Source organism: Festucalex cinctus, chromosome 2 (genome assembly GCF_051991245.1).
Source record: "Festucalex cinctus isolate MCC-2025b chromosome 2, RoL_Fcin_1.0, whole genome shotgun sequence".
Classification (NCBI taxonomy): Eukaryota; Metazoa; Chordata; class Actinopteri; order Syngnathiformes; family Syngnathidae; genus Festucalex; species Festucalex cinctus.
In genome coordinates this window covers 28,214,814-28,235,305 of record NC_135412.1, presented here as the reverse complement: position 1 = coordinate 28,235,305, position 20,492 = coordinate 28,214,814, and the positions used below count along the sequence as shown (strand labels likewise).

General features: G+C 44.2%; 2 protein-coding genes and 1 long non-coding RNA gene across 5 annotated transcripts; 2 read left to right on the top strand and 1 right to left on the bottom strand.

Annotated features, from left to right (window-relative positions):
- Positions 1-9,166: 9,166 nt before the first annotated feature.
- LOC144014387 (uncharacterized) lies at positions 9,167-11,192 on the bottom strand. Its single transcript, XR_013282457.1, has 2 exons — positions 9,931-11,192; positions 9,167-9,843 (listed from the first exon to the last, which is right to left on the bottom strand). It is a non-coding gene; the product is annotated as an uncharacterized LOC144014387 (long non-coding RNA).
- LOC144014385 (coagulation factor IX) lies at positions 10,086-15,667 on the top strand. Of its 3 annotated transcripts, none has more exons than XM_077514196.1 (11): positions 10,086-10,385; positions 12,126-12,194; positions 12,339-12,532; positions 12,601-12,625; positions 12,699-12,812; positions 12,981-13,115; positions 13,204-13,487; positions 13,632-13,746; positions 14,110-14,306; positions 14,429-14,554; positions 14,648-14,858. In XM_077514196.1, exons 2-11 carry the CDS (start codon positions 12,128-12,130, stop codon positions 14,702-14,704), a joined length of 1,314 nt encoding a protein of 437 aa, XP_077370322.1. In that variant the 5' UTR covers positions 10,086-10,385; positions 12,126-12,127; the 3' UTR covers positions 14,705-14,858. The 3 variants fall into 3 exon arrangements, with proteins under 3 accessions (XP_077370322.1, XP_077370320.1, XP_077370321.1); XM_077514194.1 differs by having other exon boundaries at positions 10,092-10,385; positions 14,620-15,667; XM_077514195.1 differs by having other exon boundaries at positions 10,097-10,385; positions 12,354-12,532; positions 14,620-15,666.
- Positions 15,668-15,908: 241 nt separating this feature from the next.
- clrn1 (clarin 1) lies at positions 15,909-19,939 on the top strand. The gene is made up of 3 exons (XM_077514192.1): positions 15,909-16,204; positions 17,757-17,936; positions 19,384-19,939. Exons 1-3 carry the CDS (start codon positions 15,946-15,948, stop codon positions 19,647-19,649), a joined length of 705 nt encoding a protein of 234 aa, XP_077370318.1. The 5' UTR covers positions 15,909-15,945; the 3' UTR covers positions 19,650-19,939.
- Positions 19,940-20,492: the final 553 nt, after the last annotated feature.

The following is a 20,492-nucleotide window of genomic DNA, read 5'->3' as shown; positions in this document are numbered from 1 at the left end:
ATTAATGGATCGAGTGTACTTCTAAAGTGTGACAGTCTTATGAATAGGTCTGTCCAAGTGTATTTGTTTTGCCAAGTCTCTTTTCATGATCATCTAATGCAGAGTCACTAATAAGCAGCTTTCTTTGGCGATGATTCTGTGGCTGCATCTTGTAGCATCTTCATAGTCGATAACGGGGTCAGCACCTCCAACTATTGTCCAGCCAAGATCAGTTCTTAGAGCGAAGGGCTCATTGTCCTTCCCTGGCACCACTTGTCTGGGTACTAGGGCTTGGGAACATTTATAACCTATAAGCAAACCAACGTCACATTCAATCAGAGGGGCGAACTCTTCTGCAAGGTGTTCTAAATGAGGCCACACTCTTGCTGTCTTAGGTGTGGGAATGTGACTTAGATTGGCCGGTATGAACTCTTTTGTAAATGTCAGGGGAAGAGGGATTCTCTTTGACGAGTAGAAACCTCTGACTTGCAAACCTGACAGCTTTTGACTTGGAATTACAGCATCTTTGGATGACAATGTGGAGATCTTTAACTGCACATCTTTCTTTTCTGTGACCAAAACATCTGCCTTTTCTTGCAGAACAAATGTTGTGTCACTCTGACTATCCAACAGGGCATATACTAGCAATTCTTGTTCTGGATTGCTTGCTGTGGACAACCAAACTGGAACGATCGTGGATGTGAGATCACTGTTGTTACTTTGGATCACTCGGTTTGAGATTGCCTCACTTGTTGGTTCTTCACTTTGTTCTTCAGTTGATTTGGTTTCCTCTGACTCTTTATTCACTTTAACTTCCCTTATTTCCTTGTCATCACTGGTCTTATTCTTTCTGAACTCTTTAAGTCTCGTTCTTCATGTAAACATGTTGGGTGTTTTCTTTTGCATGTGTCACATGTACTTCTCTGTTCACATTTCTTAGAGATGTGTCCAAAGCTGAGACATCCAAAACACAGACCTTTAGATTGTATAAACTTCACCCTTTCTTTTATTTCTGTTTCCATGAACTTGCGACATGTCTGAATGTTGTGATTTAATCTCTCATAGAAAGCACATTTTGTTGTTTCTATTTTTTCTTCTGCATTGCTCACAAATGTCGTTGCTGCAGTATGAGTCTTTAGCAATTTTGTCTTCTCTAAATCGTTTGTTTTGAGTGCATGTAGGGACGTTACAGGGTTGCATGCAATCTTGGCCTCTCTTGCGACAAAGTCAACAAAGTTGCTAAATGTTGGAAATGAACCACACTCTTCTTCAATCTCAACTACCTTCCTATTCCAATTAGCTACAAGCCAATCAGGAAGCTTGGTGAGCATTCGCTGGTTCTCACTACAGTCATTCAGGACTTCAAGACTCCTTATCTGAAACATTGCTGCTTCACAACCTCTGAGAAAGTCTGAAAACTCTCTTAGTTCAGCACTGTCTCTTGTTCCAATCTTCGGCCATGATGAAAGCTTATCTCTGAAGGCCTTAGCGATTACAAATGGACTTCCATATCTTTCCTCCAGAGTGTTCCAAGCTGCATAGTATGCTGTGTCCGTTCCCAACAGGAAGTAACTGTCAACAGCCTTTCTTGCAGGACCACCAACATACTTGCGGAGGTAGTAGATTTTTTCATTCACTGGGATGTTCTTTCTTTCAATCAACATTTGAAAAGAAATTTTTCCAATCATTGTACTTAATTGGATCACCATTGAAAACTGCAGGCTCTGGTACAGGTAGACGGCTAATGTTAATGGATTCTGCTAAAGCTTTAGCTAATGCAATAACTCCATCTTCCTGTGTGCCGCTGTTTGTAGGTTGCCATCTTGTGGTGTTTTGTGGCATAGCGAATGGCTGCGCACTTGGATTCAGATGTGAAGAATTCATCGTGGGTTCTGGCTGAATTACTGGCTTAAGTGTGGTCTTTCTTGTACTATTCCCTTCATGAAGAAAGGTTGAAATTTCTCCATCTGAGTTGCAGTCTTGGTCATACACTTTCAGTCGTGCCTTTGCCGCATTCATTTTCTTTACAGTTTCTAAGCGTTCAAGCTCTCTCTGCTTTTGCTCTAACAGTCTTTGGTTTTCAGCATTCTCTGCTTCTTGTTTTGCAAGCCTTTCTTTATTCTGCAATTCAAGATCTTCAAGTTTCTTTCTTTCAAATTCCATCTCTTCCATCACTTTGAGAGTGGCTTCGGTTGCAGCAAGTTCTGCTGCTGCTTCTTGTCTTTTTACAGACAACTTGCTTGAGTGCTTGGATCTTTTGGAGGATGCTGGAATGAACACTGAGCCAAAATCACTCCAGTGCATTGATCTCCTTTCCATGCTTCTATTCTCATCATCTTCTGTGAGATTTGCTTGTGCTTGCTGTATGATCTTACTGTGACGACTCGATTGAGTCGATAAAGAACAGATCCCAAAAAGGCAGGCTCGGAGGAGGAAAACAACCTCGATTTATTCTCTTGGAAAAACCGAAATCACAAAGCTTGCGCGCAGGCAAGACAACGAAATTTTCAGCGGTGCCCCTGCACACAGGCGAGGGACACGGCAGTAACAAAGGACACTTGCAAAAGGCAAGGAGGAATTGGAAAACACAAAACTCCCGCAAAAGGCAGGGAACACGAATGTAACAAAAAGCGCTTGCAACTGCAAGGAAAACTAACATAACCAAAATCGCTTGCAAACGGCAAGGAGAACTAACGTAACAAAAAACACTTGCTAACAGCAAGGACAAGAAAAACATAACTCACTTGCACCCGGCAAGGACGACACGAAATGTACACGGAATCAATCAACACGAGTATATCAAACAAAAGGCGACGCGGAAACACACACGTGAATACAAGTAAACTAAAGACGACGGCAGATTCAAAAAACTTTTACCAACAGGGAAACGCGGAGAACACTTGGACACGGAGGTGAGCAAATAATAATCCGACAGCGTGCAGTGCTGCTCGGAGTCCTTTTAAAGTCTTGATTGCCAACTTGATGCAGGTGTGGGGCTGGGAAACGCCCCCCTCGTAATTGGCACTGAAAACACACACACAAGAGCACAACAGGGCTGAGAACCGAACCATGACAGTACCCCCCCCTTAACGGACGCCCCTTGGCGGACCACCTGGTTTATTTGGGTGTGCAGTATGGAAGGTCTCGAGCAATGACGGGTCCAGGATCCAGGAGCGGGGGATCCACTGGCGCTCTTCGGGTCCATAGCCCTCCCAGTCGACCAGATACTGGAAGCCCCGGCCCCTGGGCCTCGAGTCCAAGATTTCTTTGACCGTGTAGACGGGATCTCCATCGACCAACCGGGGAGGAGGCGGAGCTGGTTCAGGAGGATGCAGAGGGCTGGGGGTCTCTGGCTTGAGGAGGGAGACGTGGAACACCGGATGCACCTTGAGTGAGGGCGGTAGTCTGAGCTTCACTGTAACAGGATTAATGATTGAGAGAATCTCGAAAGGTCCAATGTAACGCGGACCCAACTTCTTGGAGCACCCAGCAAGGTGCATGTCCCGGGAAGAGAGCCAGACTTTGTCTCCTGGCTGGCAGGAGGGTTCCGGACGCCGCCGGCGATCCGCGATCTCTTTGTTGCGGACCGCCGTGCGGGACAACGCCGCTCGGGTTTCCCGCCATACCTTGTGGGCCCGCCGAAGATGATGCTGGACCGTGGGCAGTTCAATGGAACCTTCCTGTGACGGGAACAGGGGTGGCTGATAGCCATAAGCCGCCATAAAAGGTGAGCGTCCAGTCGCTGATGACGGCAGGGTGTTGGTGGCGTACTCGATCCAAGAGAGGTGAGAAGACCAGGATTCAGGATTGTGTAGACAAACACATCGGAGGGCTGCTTCGAGGTCCTGGTTGGCCCTCTCTGTTTGGCCGTTTGTTTGGGGGTGATATCCAGAAGACAAGCTGGCGGTGGCCCCCAGCAGCTTGCAAAACTTTCTCCAGACCTGGGAGATGAATTGCGGCCCACGGTCTGATACCAAGTCCATCGGAATGCCGTGGAGCCGAAACACGTGACGGATGAGGAGCTGTGCTGTCTCCCAGGATGACGGTAGCTTGGCGAGGGCGACAAAGTGAGACAGCTTAGAGAACCGGTCTACCACGGTCATAATCACTGTGTTTCCTCTCGCCCTAGGGAGGCCTGTGATGAAGTCCAGGGAGATGTGGGACCATGGCCGCGACGGGATGGGTAGCGGCCGTAGTAGACCCACCGGAGGCTGGTGGGAGGATTTGCCGCATGCACAAGCGGTACAGGCCTTGACGAATTCGACAATGTCCTTCTTCATTTCTGGCCACCAGAAACGCTGGCTGACGAGGGCAAGAGTCCTGTTAATTCCCGGATGACATGCCACTCGTGAGCTGTGACCCCACTGCAGGACCTCCGCCCGCAACGGGACAGGAACAAATAGTTTCTCGGCCGGGCATTCCCCAGGAATAGTGATTCCCTCCAGAGCATCCAGGACTCTTTTTTCGATCTCCCAACGCAGCGCGCCCACAAAGCAATGTTCTGGCAGGACCGGTTCTGTCCCGACCTCGGGAGTTGCAGCATCATGCATTCGGGACAGAGCGTCGGACTTCTGGTTCCGGGAACCCGGGCGATAGTTCACGACAAAGTTGAATCGTGTAAACAGCAAGGCCCAGCGTGCCTGCCGTGAGTTGAGTCTCTTGGCGGCCCGGAGGTACGCCAGGTTTTTGTGATCCGTCAGAACCTCAAAGGGCTCCTTGGCGCCCTCCAGCCAGTGTCGCCATTCCTGTAGCGCCAGGACAATTGCCAACAGCTCCCGGTTCCCGACGTCGTAGTTGGCCTCAGCGGGGCTCAGTCGCCTGGAGAAGAAGGCACAGGGGTGGAGCTTCCCGTCTTCTGGCGACCGCTGGGACAGGACCGCCCCCACTCCTGAATCCGACGCGTCAACCTCGACCACAAAAGCAACATCGGTATTAGGGTGGACCAGTACAGGTGGGTTGACAAACAACTGTTTTAAATCATGGAACGCCTCTTCGGCACTAGGTGTCCACCTAAACGGGACTTTACTCGAAGTCAGCTTGGTAAGTGGGGCTGCCCGTAAACTATAATTCCTAATAAAACGCCGATAGAAATTGGCGAAGCCCAAAAAACGTTGCAGCTGTTTCCGTGTCTTGGGGCTCGGCCAATCGACCACGGCCTGGGTCTTGACCGGATCCGCTCGAAGTTGCCCTCCCTCAATGATAAAGCCCAGGAACTGAACCGACTTAGAGTGGAATTCACACTTCTCCGCCTTAACGTAGAGCCGGTTCTCAAGAAGGCGCTGGAGAACCAAGCGGACATGTTGCCGGTGTTCGTGCACATCGCGTGAGAAAATTAAGATGTCGTCCAAATAGACAAAACAAAAAATGTTCAGCATGTCCCTAAGGACATCATTAATCAGACATTGGAACACCGCTGGGGCATTAGTCAAACCGAATGGCATTACGCAATACTCAAAATGCCCGAGTGGGGTCTTGAAGGCGGTCTTCCACTCATCCCCCTCCCGTATCCTCACCAGATGGTAGGCACTACGCAGGTCGAGCTTTGTAAAAATTCTAGCGGACTGTAACGGGGCAAATGCTGAGTCTAACAGGGGAAGCGGATATTTATTTTTTATGGTAATGTCGTTCAAGCCTCGATAATCTACGCACGGACGGAGAGTTTTATCCTTTTTCTCGATAAAGAAAAACCCCGCACCTACGGGTGATTTTGACGGTCGGATCTGACCGGTTGCTAGTGAAGACGAAATATATTCCCGTAAGGCGTCCTGTTCCGGCTGGGACACCTGATAAAGGCGTGAACCCGGCAATGGCGCATTTGGGATCAACTCTATCGCACAATCATAAGGCCTATGGGGCGGCAATGCTTGCGCGCGATCTTTGCTAAAAACCTTACTTAGGTCATGGTATTCCTCGGGGACATGATCAAGACAAACGGGTTCTGGAGCTAGGCTACTGTGGTAGCCCCTCCTGCCGACTTCAAACAATGAGCATGGCAGAAGGGACTCCAGTTCTCTAGGGCCGGCTTCTCCCAATCAATATCGGGATTATGAGTCTTTAACCACGGCAGGCCCAACACTAGAGGAGCAGAACGGGATGGCATAATGAAAAAGCTCCTTCTCTCAACATGGTTCCCCGAAAGCTTCAAAGTAAGTGGTCCGGTAACATGTCGGACCTGCGCCAATAACCGCCCATCGAGGTCGAAAACCTCCTTAACCTTCTCTAATGGTTCCATCGGACTCCCTAACGCCTCGACCACACACGGGTCGACGAAGCAATCATCGGCCCCCGAATCTATGAGTGCCTTAATTTTAAGATTCATACCGCCATCGGACAACTCCCCTGTCAATTCTAACCGTTGAACATCACAGCTAGTCCTACTCGCAAGGCTAGGTTCGGTTCCCCCCGGCAAGTGCTTACCCTGGTTCGAGTCAATTCCAGACTCCTGGGTCTCCTTGGCCCGACCCCCCAGTCGGGTGGTTGGTCGCGTCCGACGTGGTGGTTTCGCCGGGCAGGAAGCCACCCGATGCCCTGGTTGACCGCAGTAGAGACAGGCTCCCGTGAGCCATCGACGGCGACGCTCCTCGGGATGCAGACGTCCACCTCCGACCTGCATGAGCCCCCCTGTGTCAGCTGGGGCGCCCGGGAGGGAACGTGCTTCTGCGTCGTCGACGAGGCTGAGTCCAGTCATGCGGTGGTTGACGGATGGCCCATGCCGCTCACAGACACGCTCTCGGTGCCGTTCACGTAAGCGGTTGTCCAACCGAATGGTGAGTTCTATAAGTCCCTCGAGAGAGTTCGTATCGTCACGGACCGCCAACTCATCTTTAAGTACAGTGTTCAATCCACGACGGAAAATGCTTCGTAAAGCACAGTCATCAAATCCGCTTTCCGCGGCCAGAATTCGAAACGCGATCGAGTAGTCCGCGACTGATCTTTCTCCTTGCACTAAGTCTAACAACCGACCTCCGGCCTCCTTCCCCCTGACTGGATGGTCGAACACACGTTGAAATTCTGAAACAAAAGTCGGGAAGGAGGACCGGAGGTCTGGTCGTGAGTTGCTCACCACCATCGCCCAGGTAGCGGCTTGACCAGACAGGAGGCTCATAATGAAAGCAATCTTAGATTGATCACGAGCGTAGGTGTACGGTTGCTGATCGAAAATAAGCGAACATTGATGCAAGAACTGACCGCAACCACCCGGCTGTCCGTCATAGCGCGACGGATGGGGCAAAACGGGTTCCCTAGGAGCTGCTGGGGGTGCCAACGTGGCTGAGTCTGTTCGCGGAAGTTCCGAGTTTAGCACTCCGCGGGAACCGAGCTGCTCGAGCCTCGCGAACATCTCCTCGCACCGGTGAGCAAGCCTGCCTACCACCTCTTGGAGTCCCACCAAGGTGGTCTCAGTTTGCCCAACCCGTTGCCCCTGGCTGGCCAACGCCCGTCTCACCTTCTCCGAGTCTGCGGGATCCATGGTCGGATTATTCTGTGACGACTCGATTGAGTCGATAAAGAACAGATCCCAAAAAGGCAGGCTCGGAGGAGGAAAACAACCTCGATTTATTCTCTTGGAAAAACCGAAATCACAAAGCTTGCGCGCAGGCAAGACAACGAAATTTTCAGCGGTGCCCCTGCACACAGGCGAGGGACACGGCAGTAACAAAGGACACTTGCAAAAGGCAAGGAGGAATTGGAAAACACAAAACTCCCGCAAAAGGCAGGGAACACGAATGTAACAAAAAGCGCTTGCAACTGCAAGGAAAACTAACATAACCAAAATCGCTTGCAAACGGCAAGGAGAACTAACGTAACAAAAAACACTTGCTAACAGCAAGGACAAGAAAAACATAACTCACTTGCACCCGGCAAGGACGACACGAAATGTACACGGAATCAATCAACACGAGTATATCAAACAAAAGGCGACGCGGAAACACACACGTGAATACAAGTAAACTAAAGACGACGGCAGATTCAAAAAACTTTTACCAACAGGGAAACGCGGAGAACACTTGGACACGGAGGTGAGCAAATAATAATCCGACAGCGTGCAGTGCTGCTCGGAGTCCTTTTAAAGTCTTGATTGCCAACTTGATGCAGGTGTGGGGCTGGGAAACGCCCCCCTCGTAATTGGCACTGAAAACACACACACAAGAGCACAACAGGGCTGAGAACCGAACCATGACACTTACAAGAAAGAGCATCGCAGGTGTCCACTCTGCGACGTGTGTCACTGTCAGGAATTTCACAGCTACGTAGCTCGTCATAGGCTTTTCTCACTTCATCAGAGGTAAATTTTACCCGATCAATATAATTGTGCAATCTTGTGCTAACAGGATCGTCAAGTTCTGTTTTAGCTTCTTTAACAGCAATTTTCCATTTGTCATAACGAACCTTGAAGCGAGCTTGAAGCTTGCTTATTCTTTCTTCATGCAGTGCTTGTCCTTTCTCCGTGAGCTTTCTTATTCTTGTACTTTTTCTCAAACTCTCTGCAACAGCAGCATGTTTTGTGCTTATTTGAGGTGAGCTTATATCTGAAGCTTCTTCAGGGCATTCTTCTTGTTTCAACTCTGCAGGTTCAGTGTCACAGTCTTGTTGGTCAGCCATGTCACACATTGTTGATGCTTTATAATTAGGGGTGTTAAAAAAAATCGATTCGGCGATATATCGCGATACTACATCGCGCGATTCTCGAATCGATTCAATAATCGGCAGAATCTATTTTTTTTTTTTTTTTTTTTTTTTTTTTTTTAGGATTCACACCTTGAGCATGGAAGAATGTTATATGAACGGAACATTAAGCCTTAATATTTTATTTTAATGCTGTTCAAACATGAAACAGATTACAACCTCTATAAGACTGAAATTTCAGATAAATAAATAATACATTTTCATATAAATCTTACACTCTGCAAGCTTACTGATTAGTATTTTCTAAATTTGAATGAAAAAAAATCGCAACAATCGACTTATAAATTCGTATCGGGATTAATCGGTATCGAATCGAATCGTGACCTGTGAATCGTGATACGAATCGAATCGTCAGGTACTAGGCAATTCACACCCCTATTTATAATGAACTTTTAACTTTAATGTATTCAGTTGAATAGTGTGGCTTTAACTCAGGTTATGTGGCAAACTAAAATCTTATTAACTTAAATGGTCTATTTTCTTATAGATAGGCAACTAAATGTGTATTGCAAACACCTTATATATTATCTTGTATAATATATTATAATAAATCTTCAGTTACACAACAAAAATGTTTTGTTTTGTTTTTTAAATGTCCATCAAAATAATAAAACTTGCTCTTTCAATACCTTAGTACCTAGTGTAGTTTTTAAAAATGGTCAAAATGCTTGAAAATAACTTGAATTAAGCTTAATGACTGCCACTTTGTATCAAACAAACAATTTCCAAACTTAACTTGTACTTCAACCACAGCAGTTAGCCCCTTTTATGCACTTATAGAGTCCCTTCAAAGTTAGCAAAGTTAATGCACTTCTTCACATTTAGCTTGTTCTAAACGTGTTACTTGGTAGTAGATTAACCACGCTCCACTCCTGGACTCCGGTTGCTTCTCCTTTGGGCTGTCCGCGCAAGCAATCGGTTATTCTTCAATTGCTTCTTGAGAGCGACGTCATCACTTAACGAGCTGCTCGTTGACGCCACCTCGACTTTTCCTCCTCTCTCTCCAGCACGAAACGGCTGCGTTCAGACTTCTCCTCTCCAGCACGAAGCGGCTGAGTTCTGACTGTTACTCCCTTTGAGTTCAATCAAGACTCAAATTCGTTCTTGGGTTTCAACTGACATTTAATGTCGTCCACATGTCTTGTACATGTTAACAACACATTAACAATGCCGTCAGAACTAATAAAAAGAGCGAAAATAAGCTCAATTAGCACACAAAATAAAGAGGCTTCACAATAAACAAGAAATGAAATGACAAGTATTTACCTCATTGGCCACAATCACTCAAAGGGAATAATAACAAAAAAGCATGTCTTCTGGACAAGCTCATTCCTTGTTGTCCACCTGTGCGTCAATTAACAGTGTCCCTTAACAACGTATGATGGAACAAAAAAGTCTCTTCCCCTTTTCAATAAAGTTTTTAATTCAAATGAAATTATCTGAATATTATGACTTATTTAACATTTTTACATACAAATAATGACTATTTATTTTTCTTTTACTACCAAATCAAAACTATGAAATTAATCAATTAAATAAATGAGCGTTGCCTCTAATGGCAGCAACAATCTGTCTCGAATATGTGTCGTTTGAGTAATGTGTGCTGATGACGTCATGTCAAGCACATCAATGTTTGAGTTGTGGTTAACGATCAACGGAGCCACCATTTTAGCTCCAAACTAATGCCAACTGTCAATCATCGTCCTCTGCGAAAACACAAGGTAGGTCTGCAGTTAACGGTTACTACTCTTTCGCAATTTTTACATACAAACACAGTATTCATTCACGGTGTACCATATTTACTGACCTCCATAGTTTACTGAATGTTTCATGTCTTTTTACATAATAAATCTTATGTTGACCCCTCATTGAAATGTCAACTTATCATGGTGGAGGGGTTTGTGTGTCTCAATGATCGAATAAGCAAAGCGGTCTGGAGCTGTATACCCATGGCAAAGAGGTCCTAGGTGGGGGACCTGACAAAACATGACCTCCTACGATGCTCAACAACTTTGGAAAACATCCCATCCTCATCAAGCTGTGATCTCCAACTCTCACTGGAGTGGTTCGCAGCTTAGTGTGAAGCGTTTGGGATGAATGTCAGCACCTCCAAATCTGAGACAAGGTCCTCAATCGGCAAAGGGTCAGGGATGAGATCCAGCCCCAAGTGGAGGACTTCAAGTCAATTGGTGTTTTGTTCATAAGTGAGGGGAAACTGGAATGGTAGCAAACGGTAACGAGCTGTAGTATACAAGTGGCCAACACGTTTCCTCTGCACTCTGCACTCCCCCTATGGGCTGAGAAGCTTGGTCATCCAGGAGTGTTCACTAGTAACATTGTTTTTCTTCATATCCTTTATGGGGGGGTATACCTTTAAGTTCATGGTATACTGTTCTGTACTTTTGATAATTTCATGTACACAGTTTATATGTACATGAAATTAACATAGAACATGAAATATAGAGCAGTATACTATAATGCCGGAAAACAATTTCTTAGTTCAAGAAAGAGTGTGTGTAAATAAACAAATCAATATTTGTTTTATATATTTTCAAGTCAATATTTGTTTTCTTTTTTGCTTTTGAAGAAAAGCAATTCAATGTAATTGGCAACATTTTGAAGTTGATTTTTCCTGTTAAATTGTTTAAATACAAAATAAATGTCTGCGACATGTATCAGTGTTTTAAATGTTTTTTCCCCAGTAAGAAAAAAATATATATTTCAGGAATAAGAAAACATTTTACATACATTATCATTTATCTAGAAAGTTCAACTCTGCAGAACACTATCTTTATTAAAGGGATACTTGACTCATTGAGCCATTTTCAACAGTAAGAAAACATTTTCTCTATCATTAATGTGATAACTTAATTATTTTTCATGAACAATTAATATCTTTAAAAACTAAATTTTCCACTTGCTGTTGACTGAAGATGACATCACCTGTACTGAGAAAACAGGTAACAACCAATCATGGCTCGGTTTGCTGATCAAGCCCAGAAAAAAAGGTGAGCCGTGATTGGTCATTACCTATTTCCTCAGCACATGTGATATCATTTTCAGTCGACAGCAAGTGGAAAAATGTTTTTTTAAAGGTATTAGTTCTACGTGAAAAATAATGAAGTTATCAAATTCAACTCAACTCAAATTCAGGACAAAATATAAACTTTTTACTACTGAAAATAGTAACAAAAGATTTGAAACTCACCAATCTGTCTGAAATGATGTGAGTGGTCAGCTGCTGCATCGTCGCTGCCCATCCTTGCCTTGATAAACGAGTAAGACCCAAGACATGAAGGCAGCACACACAAGGAAAAAAAAAATACATTTCAAAGGAAGAAATTTAATTAAAAAGGTACATGCGACCTACAATATGTTTGGGAAACTGCAGAATAAAACTATTTTCTTCATCTTTTTGTATTATTATGTATTTAAAGTCCTAAATATGTGCATCTTTGCAGACATGTTGACATCTGTTGCCACGACAACCACACTACTGCTGCTCAGCGCCGCCCTGGTGGAGGGCACAGGTGAGTTTTGCTTGACCACTGCAAAAGCCTTTTCACACTGCACTTGGTCATGTGAAAAAGTTGCGCGGCAACATGAAATTAGCAGCCTACTATTGTGTGCGCCCCACTAATTGCAGTGTGAAAATGTCTCACCACTAACACCAGCATCTGCCGCCACAGTGTTCCTGCAGCGTGACACGGCCGGGCAGATCTTGCGATCGGCTGCCACCACTAGGAGGCGCCGATCAAATTCCAACCTGCTGGAGGAGGTATTTCCCGGTGACCTGGAGCGGGAATGCTACGAAGAACGTTGCTCTAAGGAGGAGGCCGCTGAGATCTTCCAGTCGCGGGAGAAGACGGTGAGAGCTGATTTCTTTTCTCGGGATACCGCAGTGATACGCTGCTATATTCTGCTGTCGCTCCCCAGCTGGAGTTCTGGTTCCGGTATACGAGTGAGTCCACCCAACGCAGGAAGCGACACCATGAACAGGAAGTAATGAAGTTCCCGCCGTTGTGCTTCTGCAGACTTGAATCCGTGTAGGACCAACCCGTGCGTAAATGGCGGGAAGTGCACGCTGGAGCGCGGAGACTTCCTGTGTCTGTGCCCGCCCCGTTATCACGGCAGCACATGCCACCTGGGTAACCATGACGACCAATTGCCTTGCCTACACAGTTTTTATGTATAAGCGTGTCTGTATATTTATGTGCGTGAGTATGCATATTGCGTAATGTATGTTTCTGTTTGTATTACTGTATGTGTATTTATGTGAATGTTTGTGTAAAAGTATATGTGTTGTGTGTCTGTAGAGGTGTCATCATGCTCTTATAGAAACGGTGGCTGCCGGCAGTACTGCACAGACCTGCCAGGGGGCGCTGGTGTTCAGTGTGGATGCGCTGACGGCTTCAAGCTTGAGTCAGATGGACGCAGCTGCTCCAAGACAGGTACCGTCCACATCACTGACATCACTTCCTGTGGCCAACACACATACACGACAGAACTACTGATGTTTTGTCTTCTGCACGCTCTCAGTGACGTTTCCCTGCGGCGTCCAGCAGGCGGCAGCGTTGCAGCGAGGTCGCTCCCTCTGGAGCTTCTCCGATGATGCCAACTTTACCTCAGAAACAGACACCATCTTGGATGACGCCAATTACACTGCAGAAATGGACGCCATCTTGGACGACGCCAACGCCACCTTGGAAATGGGCGCCATCTTGCATGACGACTACTTCAACTGGACGTACAACGCCAGCAAGCAACTCAATCCTCGCATTGTGGGAGGAGCCTTGGAGAGACTGGGAGGAAGTCCCTGGCAGGTGAGTATACCTTGACTGACTTGCTTAACCCAAGTAATGACTCACTCCATTCCCTTGATTTTTGCCACAGTGTATCACTTGAAACTGTAACAACTTAAGACTGACTCCGGACTTACTGTATGTGACTGACTGCGCTGCCTTCAGGTTCTCATCCGTCGTGCTGATGGTTACGGATTCTGTGGGGGAACGCTGGTGTCAGATCGCTGGGTGATCTCGGCCGCGCACTGCTTCCAGCAGAAAGCTCACCATGTCACCATAGGTACAATACACATTCACATTAGGTTAGCATGGTGCGTCAACATGAGTGGACATACAGGCTGCTATGAAGCGGCCCACATATCTTCAATGTGGTGTTAGCGTGTTAGCTATATTTAGACTACACATTAGCTACAGTGTTAGCAACAGTGTTAACTATAGGCTGTTTTGAAAGATTTGTTACTGTTAGCCATGCATTTAGGCACTGTACACAATATTAGCTAAATCTTGGCTATTTATTAGCCACCTATTAACGATATAGTTGAGCTGTGTGTTAGCCACAGGTTATTTTTATGCATTTAAATGATGTGTTAGCCACTGGTTAGCAATATTCAAGCTATGTGTTCCGCGTGTGTTGTGCATGAAGGTGACTACGACAAGCAGCGTCGCGATCCAGGCGAGCAGACGATTTTGGTCAAGCAAGTTCTGCTTCATCCTCACTTCCACGAATTCACTCTGGACAGCGACGTGGCTCTGCTCTACCTCGCCCGGCCCGTCGTCAGGGGGCCCACCGCCATCCCCGCCTGCTTGCCGGACCCCCACTTGTCCAAATACCTGCTGAAGGTGGGCCAACATCAACAATCACGTCACGTCATTATCACATTCTGCATTGCATGAATTGATTGAACTTTTTATTGTTTAACTACTCACTGTTTAATTCTCTTTTCTTTTATGGGTCTGTCCAGGAGGACAACCGGGGGCTGGTGACAGGATGGGGGGCCACCCAGTATCTGCGCCGTTCCTCCCGATTCCTCAGGAAGGTGGCGCTCCCGGTGGTCAACCAGCGCGTCTGCACAAAGTCCACCGAACAGGTGAGCATTAGCGTCATGTTAGCATTGTTAGCAGCATGCTGATAGCCTGTAACCCGCCCTTACAGGCAATCACGGACAACATGTTCTGCGCAGGCTACGCGGAGGCCGGCATGGACGCGTGCAGCGGTGACAGCGGCGGTCCTTTTGTAGTCCACTACCGTGGAACTTGGTTCCTGACAGGCGTGGTTAGCTGGGGCGAACGCTGCGCCGCCAGCGACAAATATGGCGTCTTCACACGCCTGGGAAACTTCCTGAGTTGGATCAGGACCACCATGGACAGGGTGGACCGGAACATCACACACAGCTGAGCATTATCGTCTTTCATTGGCTGGAAGCAGGAAGTGGGATCAGGCCAAGTGTGTTGCGATTGTGGATGTGTTTACAGTCAACTACCAATTGCAGTACTTAGTAATACTTTAATTCCAGTAACAGGGCTGTAAAATTATGCAGAAATTATTCCAGATTTTTCTGCGCTATGCCTGAAGTTAAAAAATGTTCAACTTGGGAGTGCTGCAACAACAGAGAGGAAATTCTGTCAAGAGGGGTTGGCGGAGTGTTTTCAGAATGCTAACAGCAATATAGCAAACAGTGGTAAAAACATCCATGCTACTTTCTGGCAGGCTGCTAAGCAACCACCAAAACTTTACAAGCTTTCCCCCCATGCTCCATTGTTCCTGCCAAAGCCATAGTAAGCAAAGTCTGGACATTATTTCAACTTCTTGCGCTGCTCCTCTTTGATAAATCCCTGTTATAGAGTATATTGACACCATGTTGTTTCCATTACCAGCATTGCCTTCCATTAGCCTCAGACAGTTATTGACCTTTTGGTGCCACCAAATCTTAATGCACCCTCTGACTCAGAAATCCCTTGAGATACTCATCTCATTTGTTATAAACGTGAAGAATCATTTTTAGGATGGTAGACATAAATACAAAGAAAAGGAATGGACTTTGTTGCAAGAATTACGAGTTGCACTTGCCAAGGTGAAAGGCAAGAGCAAAAGTCACATTCATTTACAATACATTTTCATTGAGTTATGTTTTTAGTGCGTGAAATTCATGTTTTGTTTTTCTTTGAACAGTGATTTTGTGTGCAACTGATGTATGGTTCATTTTGTGTGATAATAAAATATATACTGTACATGTTATTCGATGGATTCAATGATGTTAAATAATATTAGTTAATTTTATTTTCTCTTTTTCTATCAGCGCCCCTGGAACCACTGTACACGTTAGGCGTTATGTATCCCAAAATTATTGCGTCACCCCGGACACCCCAATCTCTGGCTCCGCCCATGGTCAGGTGCGACGCGGTCGCCATGGAGACAAGGGGGGAATTGTTTGGTGAGCGGGAGGGGTATGGTGGAGTGAAGCGGCAGGGCAGGGCGGCCATGGCAGCCGCGCGGCGACAAAAGCGTCTGATGCTGAGTTTCGGAGGCGCGCTGGCGGCTTGTTGCGCGCTGGCAGCCGCGGTTTCCGCCGGACTTCCTCGCTGGTTGGACGGGTTCGTCCTGTGCAGAACCGGAGCAGAACTAGTCAACGCTACAGGGAGCGAGCTCGACAAGTTCGTGGGACGTCTCGCTTACGGACTCTTCCACGGGGAGAGAGTCAAGACCTGCGGCTTGGGCGGCAGGACATCACGATTTTCAAGTAATATACGTACTATTTATCGTTGTATCATTACAGAATTGGAAGACATTTTGTCCTCCCTATGAAATTTCAAGTAGGCGCTATCAATGCAAATGATGTCCAGAGACAAAATGTAAAGCCAACTACATGTATAGCAAAAGTGATTCATAACACATTTTAGTAGCAAAATTGCACTTTTGTGAAACCCACAAATGATAATTGAACACCATGTCAAAACATACACAACATCTATATACACATCTAACATTTATGGCTAACTAAAAACAACTTCCAACTGGATCCAGTATGCAATATAAAAGAAAATAAAGTAAATTAGAAATATCACTAGGTCTTTCATAAAACATGTATTTGTCAATTTTACAAATAAGATTAATCGGCTAGCAAGTACTCTTAGACAAAAACTCTTTAACGTTAGCATTAATTTGCAACTTTGTCACTGTAATGAAACTGATAAATTGAATTTGCATTCACTCACATAATATTTCAGGCTCCTATCAGCAATAGTGATGAATATTTTTTCCAGATGCTGGAGTTTCTGTATAACAGGATTGTGACAAACAGCAAAATATGATATGACAATTAAGATATCGCATGAAAAAAAAAAATTTACCATTGATGTTTATGCTTGACAAGTGAAGTTATATGATGGTTTATTACTTGTTATTGACCTGTTATGACCCATAGATTCTTAAAACACTTTATAGAAGACCAATTTATACTTAATTTATTTATTAATTATTATTATTCATTATTCAATCATTTCTATTGTTGTTATTATTGTTTAATTATGAATCAATTTATTGTTTAAATTGAGATAACATGAATAGCAACTGTTTTTCATTTGCTGTAGCAAACTTTTTACAGTGTGAAGTGAATCCATATAGCCGAAATCCATTTATTTCTCTACATTCTGATATATTATGATGCACCATATACGGGTACACATGTAGGCCTACATGTGTACTGTACACGCTGTATGCACATGCTTTGTGTTAAACACGTCAATGATGAAGTTTCACCTCATCAATAATAAAAGACAGCAGCGGCTTCTTCAATTATTCAAAAATCTCTCAACACAGACATCAATATCATTTAAGCTATATACTGTATAATAATGTACTGCATAGTACTATGATATAGAGAATATATGATACAGTGGAGGAAATTGATGAAACTTCATTGCTATCTTTTTATCTGTCATTTCTTAGTTTAGAAGAATCTTGGTATTTTGTTGTGCACACTTGACAAGAGGACAACTTAGACATCTGGACCCTTGATTGGACAGTTAGACAAGAGACAAGTGTTTATTGTCTAAAGTTATGTGAGAGCAGTGATCCAGCTCTAACAAGTTCCCACACTGACCTTTCATGTTTCTGCCTCACTGCTTGCTTCACAACTCACTGAACAACTCAGGCCTCAACATAAATGCTCCCAATTGTGTGTCTATTTGTCCTCAATTATGTCCTTACCGTTTAAATGTCGTTATAGTATTTTCACTGTATCTTTAAAAGTCCCTGTCGCGTGTGTAAAGTTGTGTAATGTTGTGCGTCAGTCTTTTCAGAGTTGTTGGACGCCATCCCAGCAGGTCTCCACGTGACCATCCTCTTCTTCTGCGGTGTGTTGATCGTCTTCTCGTCCGTGTCCAGCGGCTTCTTCTTCTTCAACGCCTTTGGACGTCCTTACGAGACGCTGCATGGCCCTCTGGGGCTTTACTTGTGGACGTCCATCTGCTGTGAGTAATTATGATGATTATTAGTGTTCAAGCTGACGAAGTTAACATTGCTATTTAGTTTCTTGGGGTGTAAAGAGCCCTTTTGTGTTTCTCCAACATTTATTGAGCAAGGGCACACCACCCAATCAAAATGTCACAAAATCTACTGTACTTAACTTGCGCATGGGCCACACGCCTGCCTAGTTCTTTGATCTGGCCGACTTTATCTATATGATCGAGAGACCTGTAACATTGAATGCATTCATTTTTGCCCTCAATGAAGCTGGTTAACTTAAAACATATTTATTTTTTGTAATCATTCATTGTAAATAAAACAATTGTAAGAGGATTTTTATATGTATCTTTTAATTAAATAAATGTTTTTTTTCTTGTAAATACTACTACTACTACTACTACTACTAATAACAATAATGTATTTACATTATCAAACAATTGTTACATTTGTATATAGTAAATACGAAAATTAAACCATAGTACAATAAATAGGTTTTACTTCAAGTATTATTTTATTTAGATAATTAGTTATTTCGTGTTAATAATATAAATAGCAAAATAAACAATTTTACCCATACGTTTAAAAAAAACATATATATACATATATATCAGTATCAAATACTTGCAAAATTAATAATTGTGTTGTAAATAATAGAATAAAATTATTAATATACATAATTTATAATCAATATATTTTAAATGTTATTTCCTTTTTTAAAATGATAAATTATTTTGTTTTTTTTAAACTTATCGTATTAAATAGTAGGTTAATAGATTGTTATAAAATTAAATACAACAAATGTAATGTTTCAGAATAACAATTATTAAAATCAGCTATTGTACGTACACCACTTTTTCTCTTTTACCTGATGAACAAATGACCTGGCCCATTTATACATTTTAAAAACTGAATACATCAGGAAGTCCTTCCAGCGTAAAACATGTGCAAAGAAAATCATGCTAGTGACATGTGCAAACAAATGGATGGTAATTAATTGCACCTTTGGCCATGTAGTGGAAGCAGCATTGAATTGTTCTGCCTGTCGTTATGCATCTCTGGCATAGATAGATGAACAATTATGCACATACTGTATATGAGAGACAGATAGGTGAGGAAAAAAAGTTTAATGCATGCTGACAGGGGGTTGGTGACTCTAAAATTGATACTTTTTTGAAAAGTCATCCCCCAAAGCTACTTGCCGATATGAAATTTTCTAGGCAAGTCTATATCATGAGGAGACCCACAAATGTCTGAAGAAGCCATGCGCAAAACAACACAGGAAATATGCAATGTTTGCTTTACTTTATGCTCATTTAGGCCACTTCAATGCATCCTTAAAAGACAAACTTGACACTTCGCAGTTGGAAAATTTATTAATATTCATTGTAAATACAAAATTTTCGCACATTGGCTTGAAGCTGTCGATCATATCCAGACTCCACCTCCTGGCAGGTACGTGCAGCTTCATGGTTGTGATCCTGTTTGCGTCCGAGGTGAAGATTGAGCGTCTGTCAGAACGCATTGCCAACTTCGAGGAGGTGACCTTCGTGTTCCAGACGTACAGCGAGCGTTTCGACGTCTGCTTCTGGATCCTCCTCCTTGTCTTCTTCCTGCATGTGTTCAATGTGGCGGTGATTCGACTGGCTGGGATGAACTTCCCTATGTTGCGGGGTAAAGACTCAGACCCAAGTGGGGGCGCCGCTGACCTCATGTATTGAATCACAATTTTTATTTATTTTTTTGTCAGAGCTAGCTGCTTAGCATCACCGTGAGTCAACAAAGTGTTTCAAATTAGTATTCCCCATTGAGACAAATTGAAATGCCATTAAACAATTCAAGCCTGTAGTATTGTATGTTTGCCTTTAAGAGGCGTGCCCTGGTAAGGGATATCAGAAAGATGTTCTTAGTCATGTAAAAGTTTCTGGACGTGACTTCTGGCATATTGTAGCTCCATGCTAATGGTCTCATTTTATATTTGTGTGTTTGTCAATAAATGGCTGAAAGTGCATTGCGACTGTGCCTCTCCTTGCCCACATGCGTGGGGATTGCAATAGCGGCACTGCTCAACTTTTCTCCACTTCATTCAAGTATATAGAACTATTATGCTTGTGCCGCTTCGCCAAGTTGATGTATATATTTCTGCGATTTCATGTTTTAATACAGTGATCTAATTATGACCCCAGACAGAGTATCCCAGTCAATAACATGCAAGGTAGGCTGCGTGAAGGTCCAGAGTGAACAAACCACTTTCATGCCTGTTTATGTGCTCTAACATTAACTAAAGATCTGTGCTGTACAGGATGTCCTGCTCTGGTATTGTTGTCCAGCCTTTAGTTGCTGTAATGTTAAGACCATAGCACAATAAAATTCGAATAACAAAACAGAAGTGACAAATTAAATATTAGGTTGCACAGACATGTGCTTCCAAAGATTTCGACTCATTTTCTAAAATTAGATTTGCGACGACTGTCATGTCTGGCTGTTCGAACCGTGGGACGTCTGCAAAACGGCACATATTCGTCCGCGCGAACAGGCGTGATACGTCTTGCACTAAATGTAAT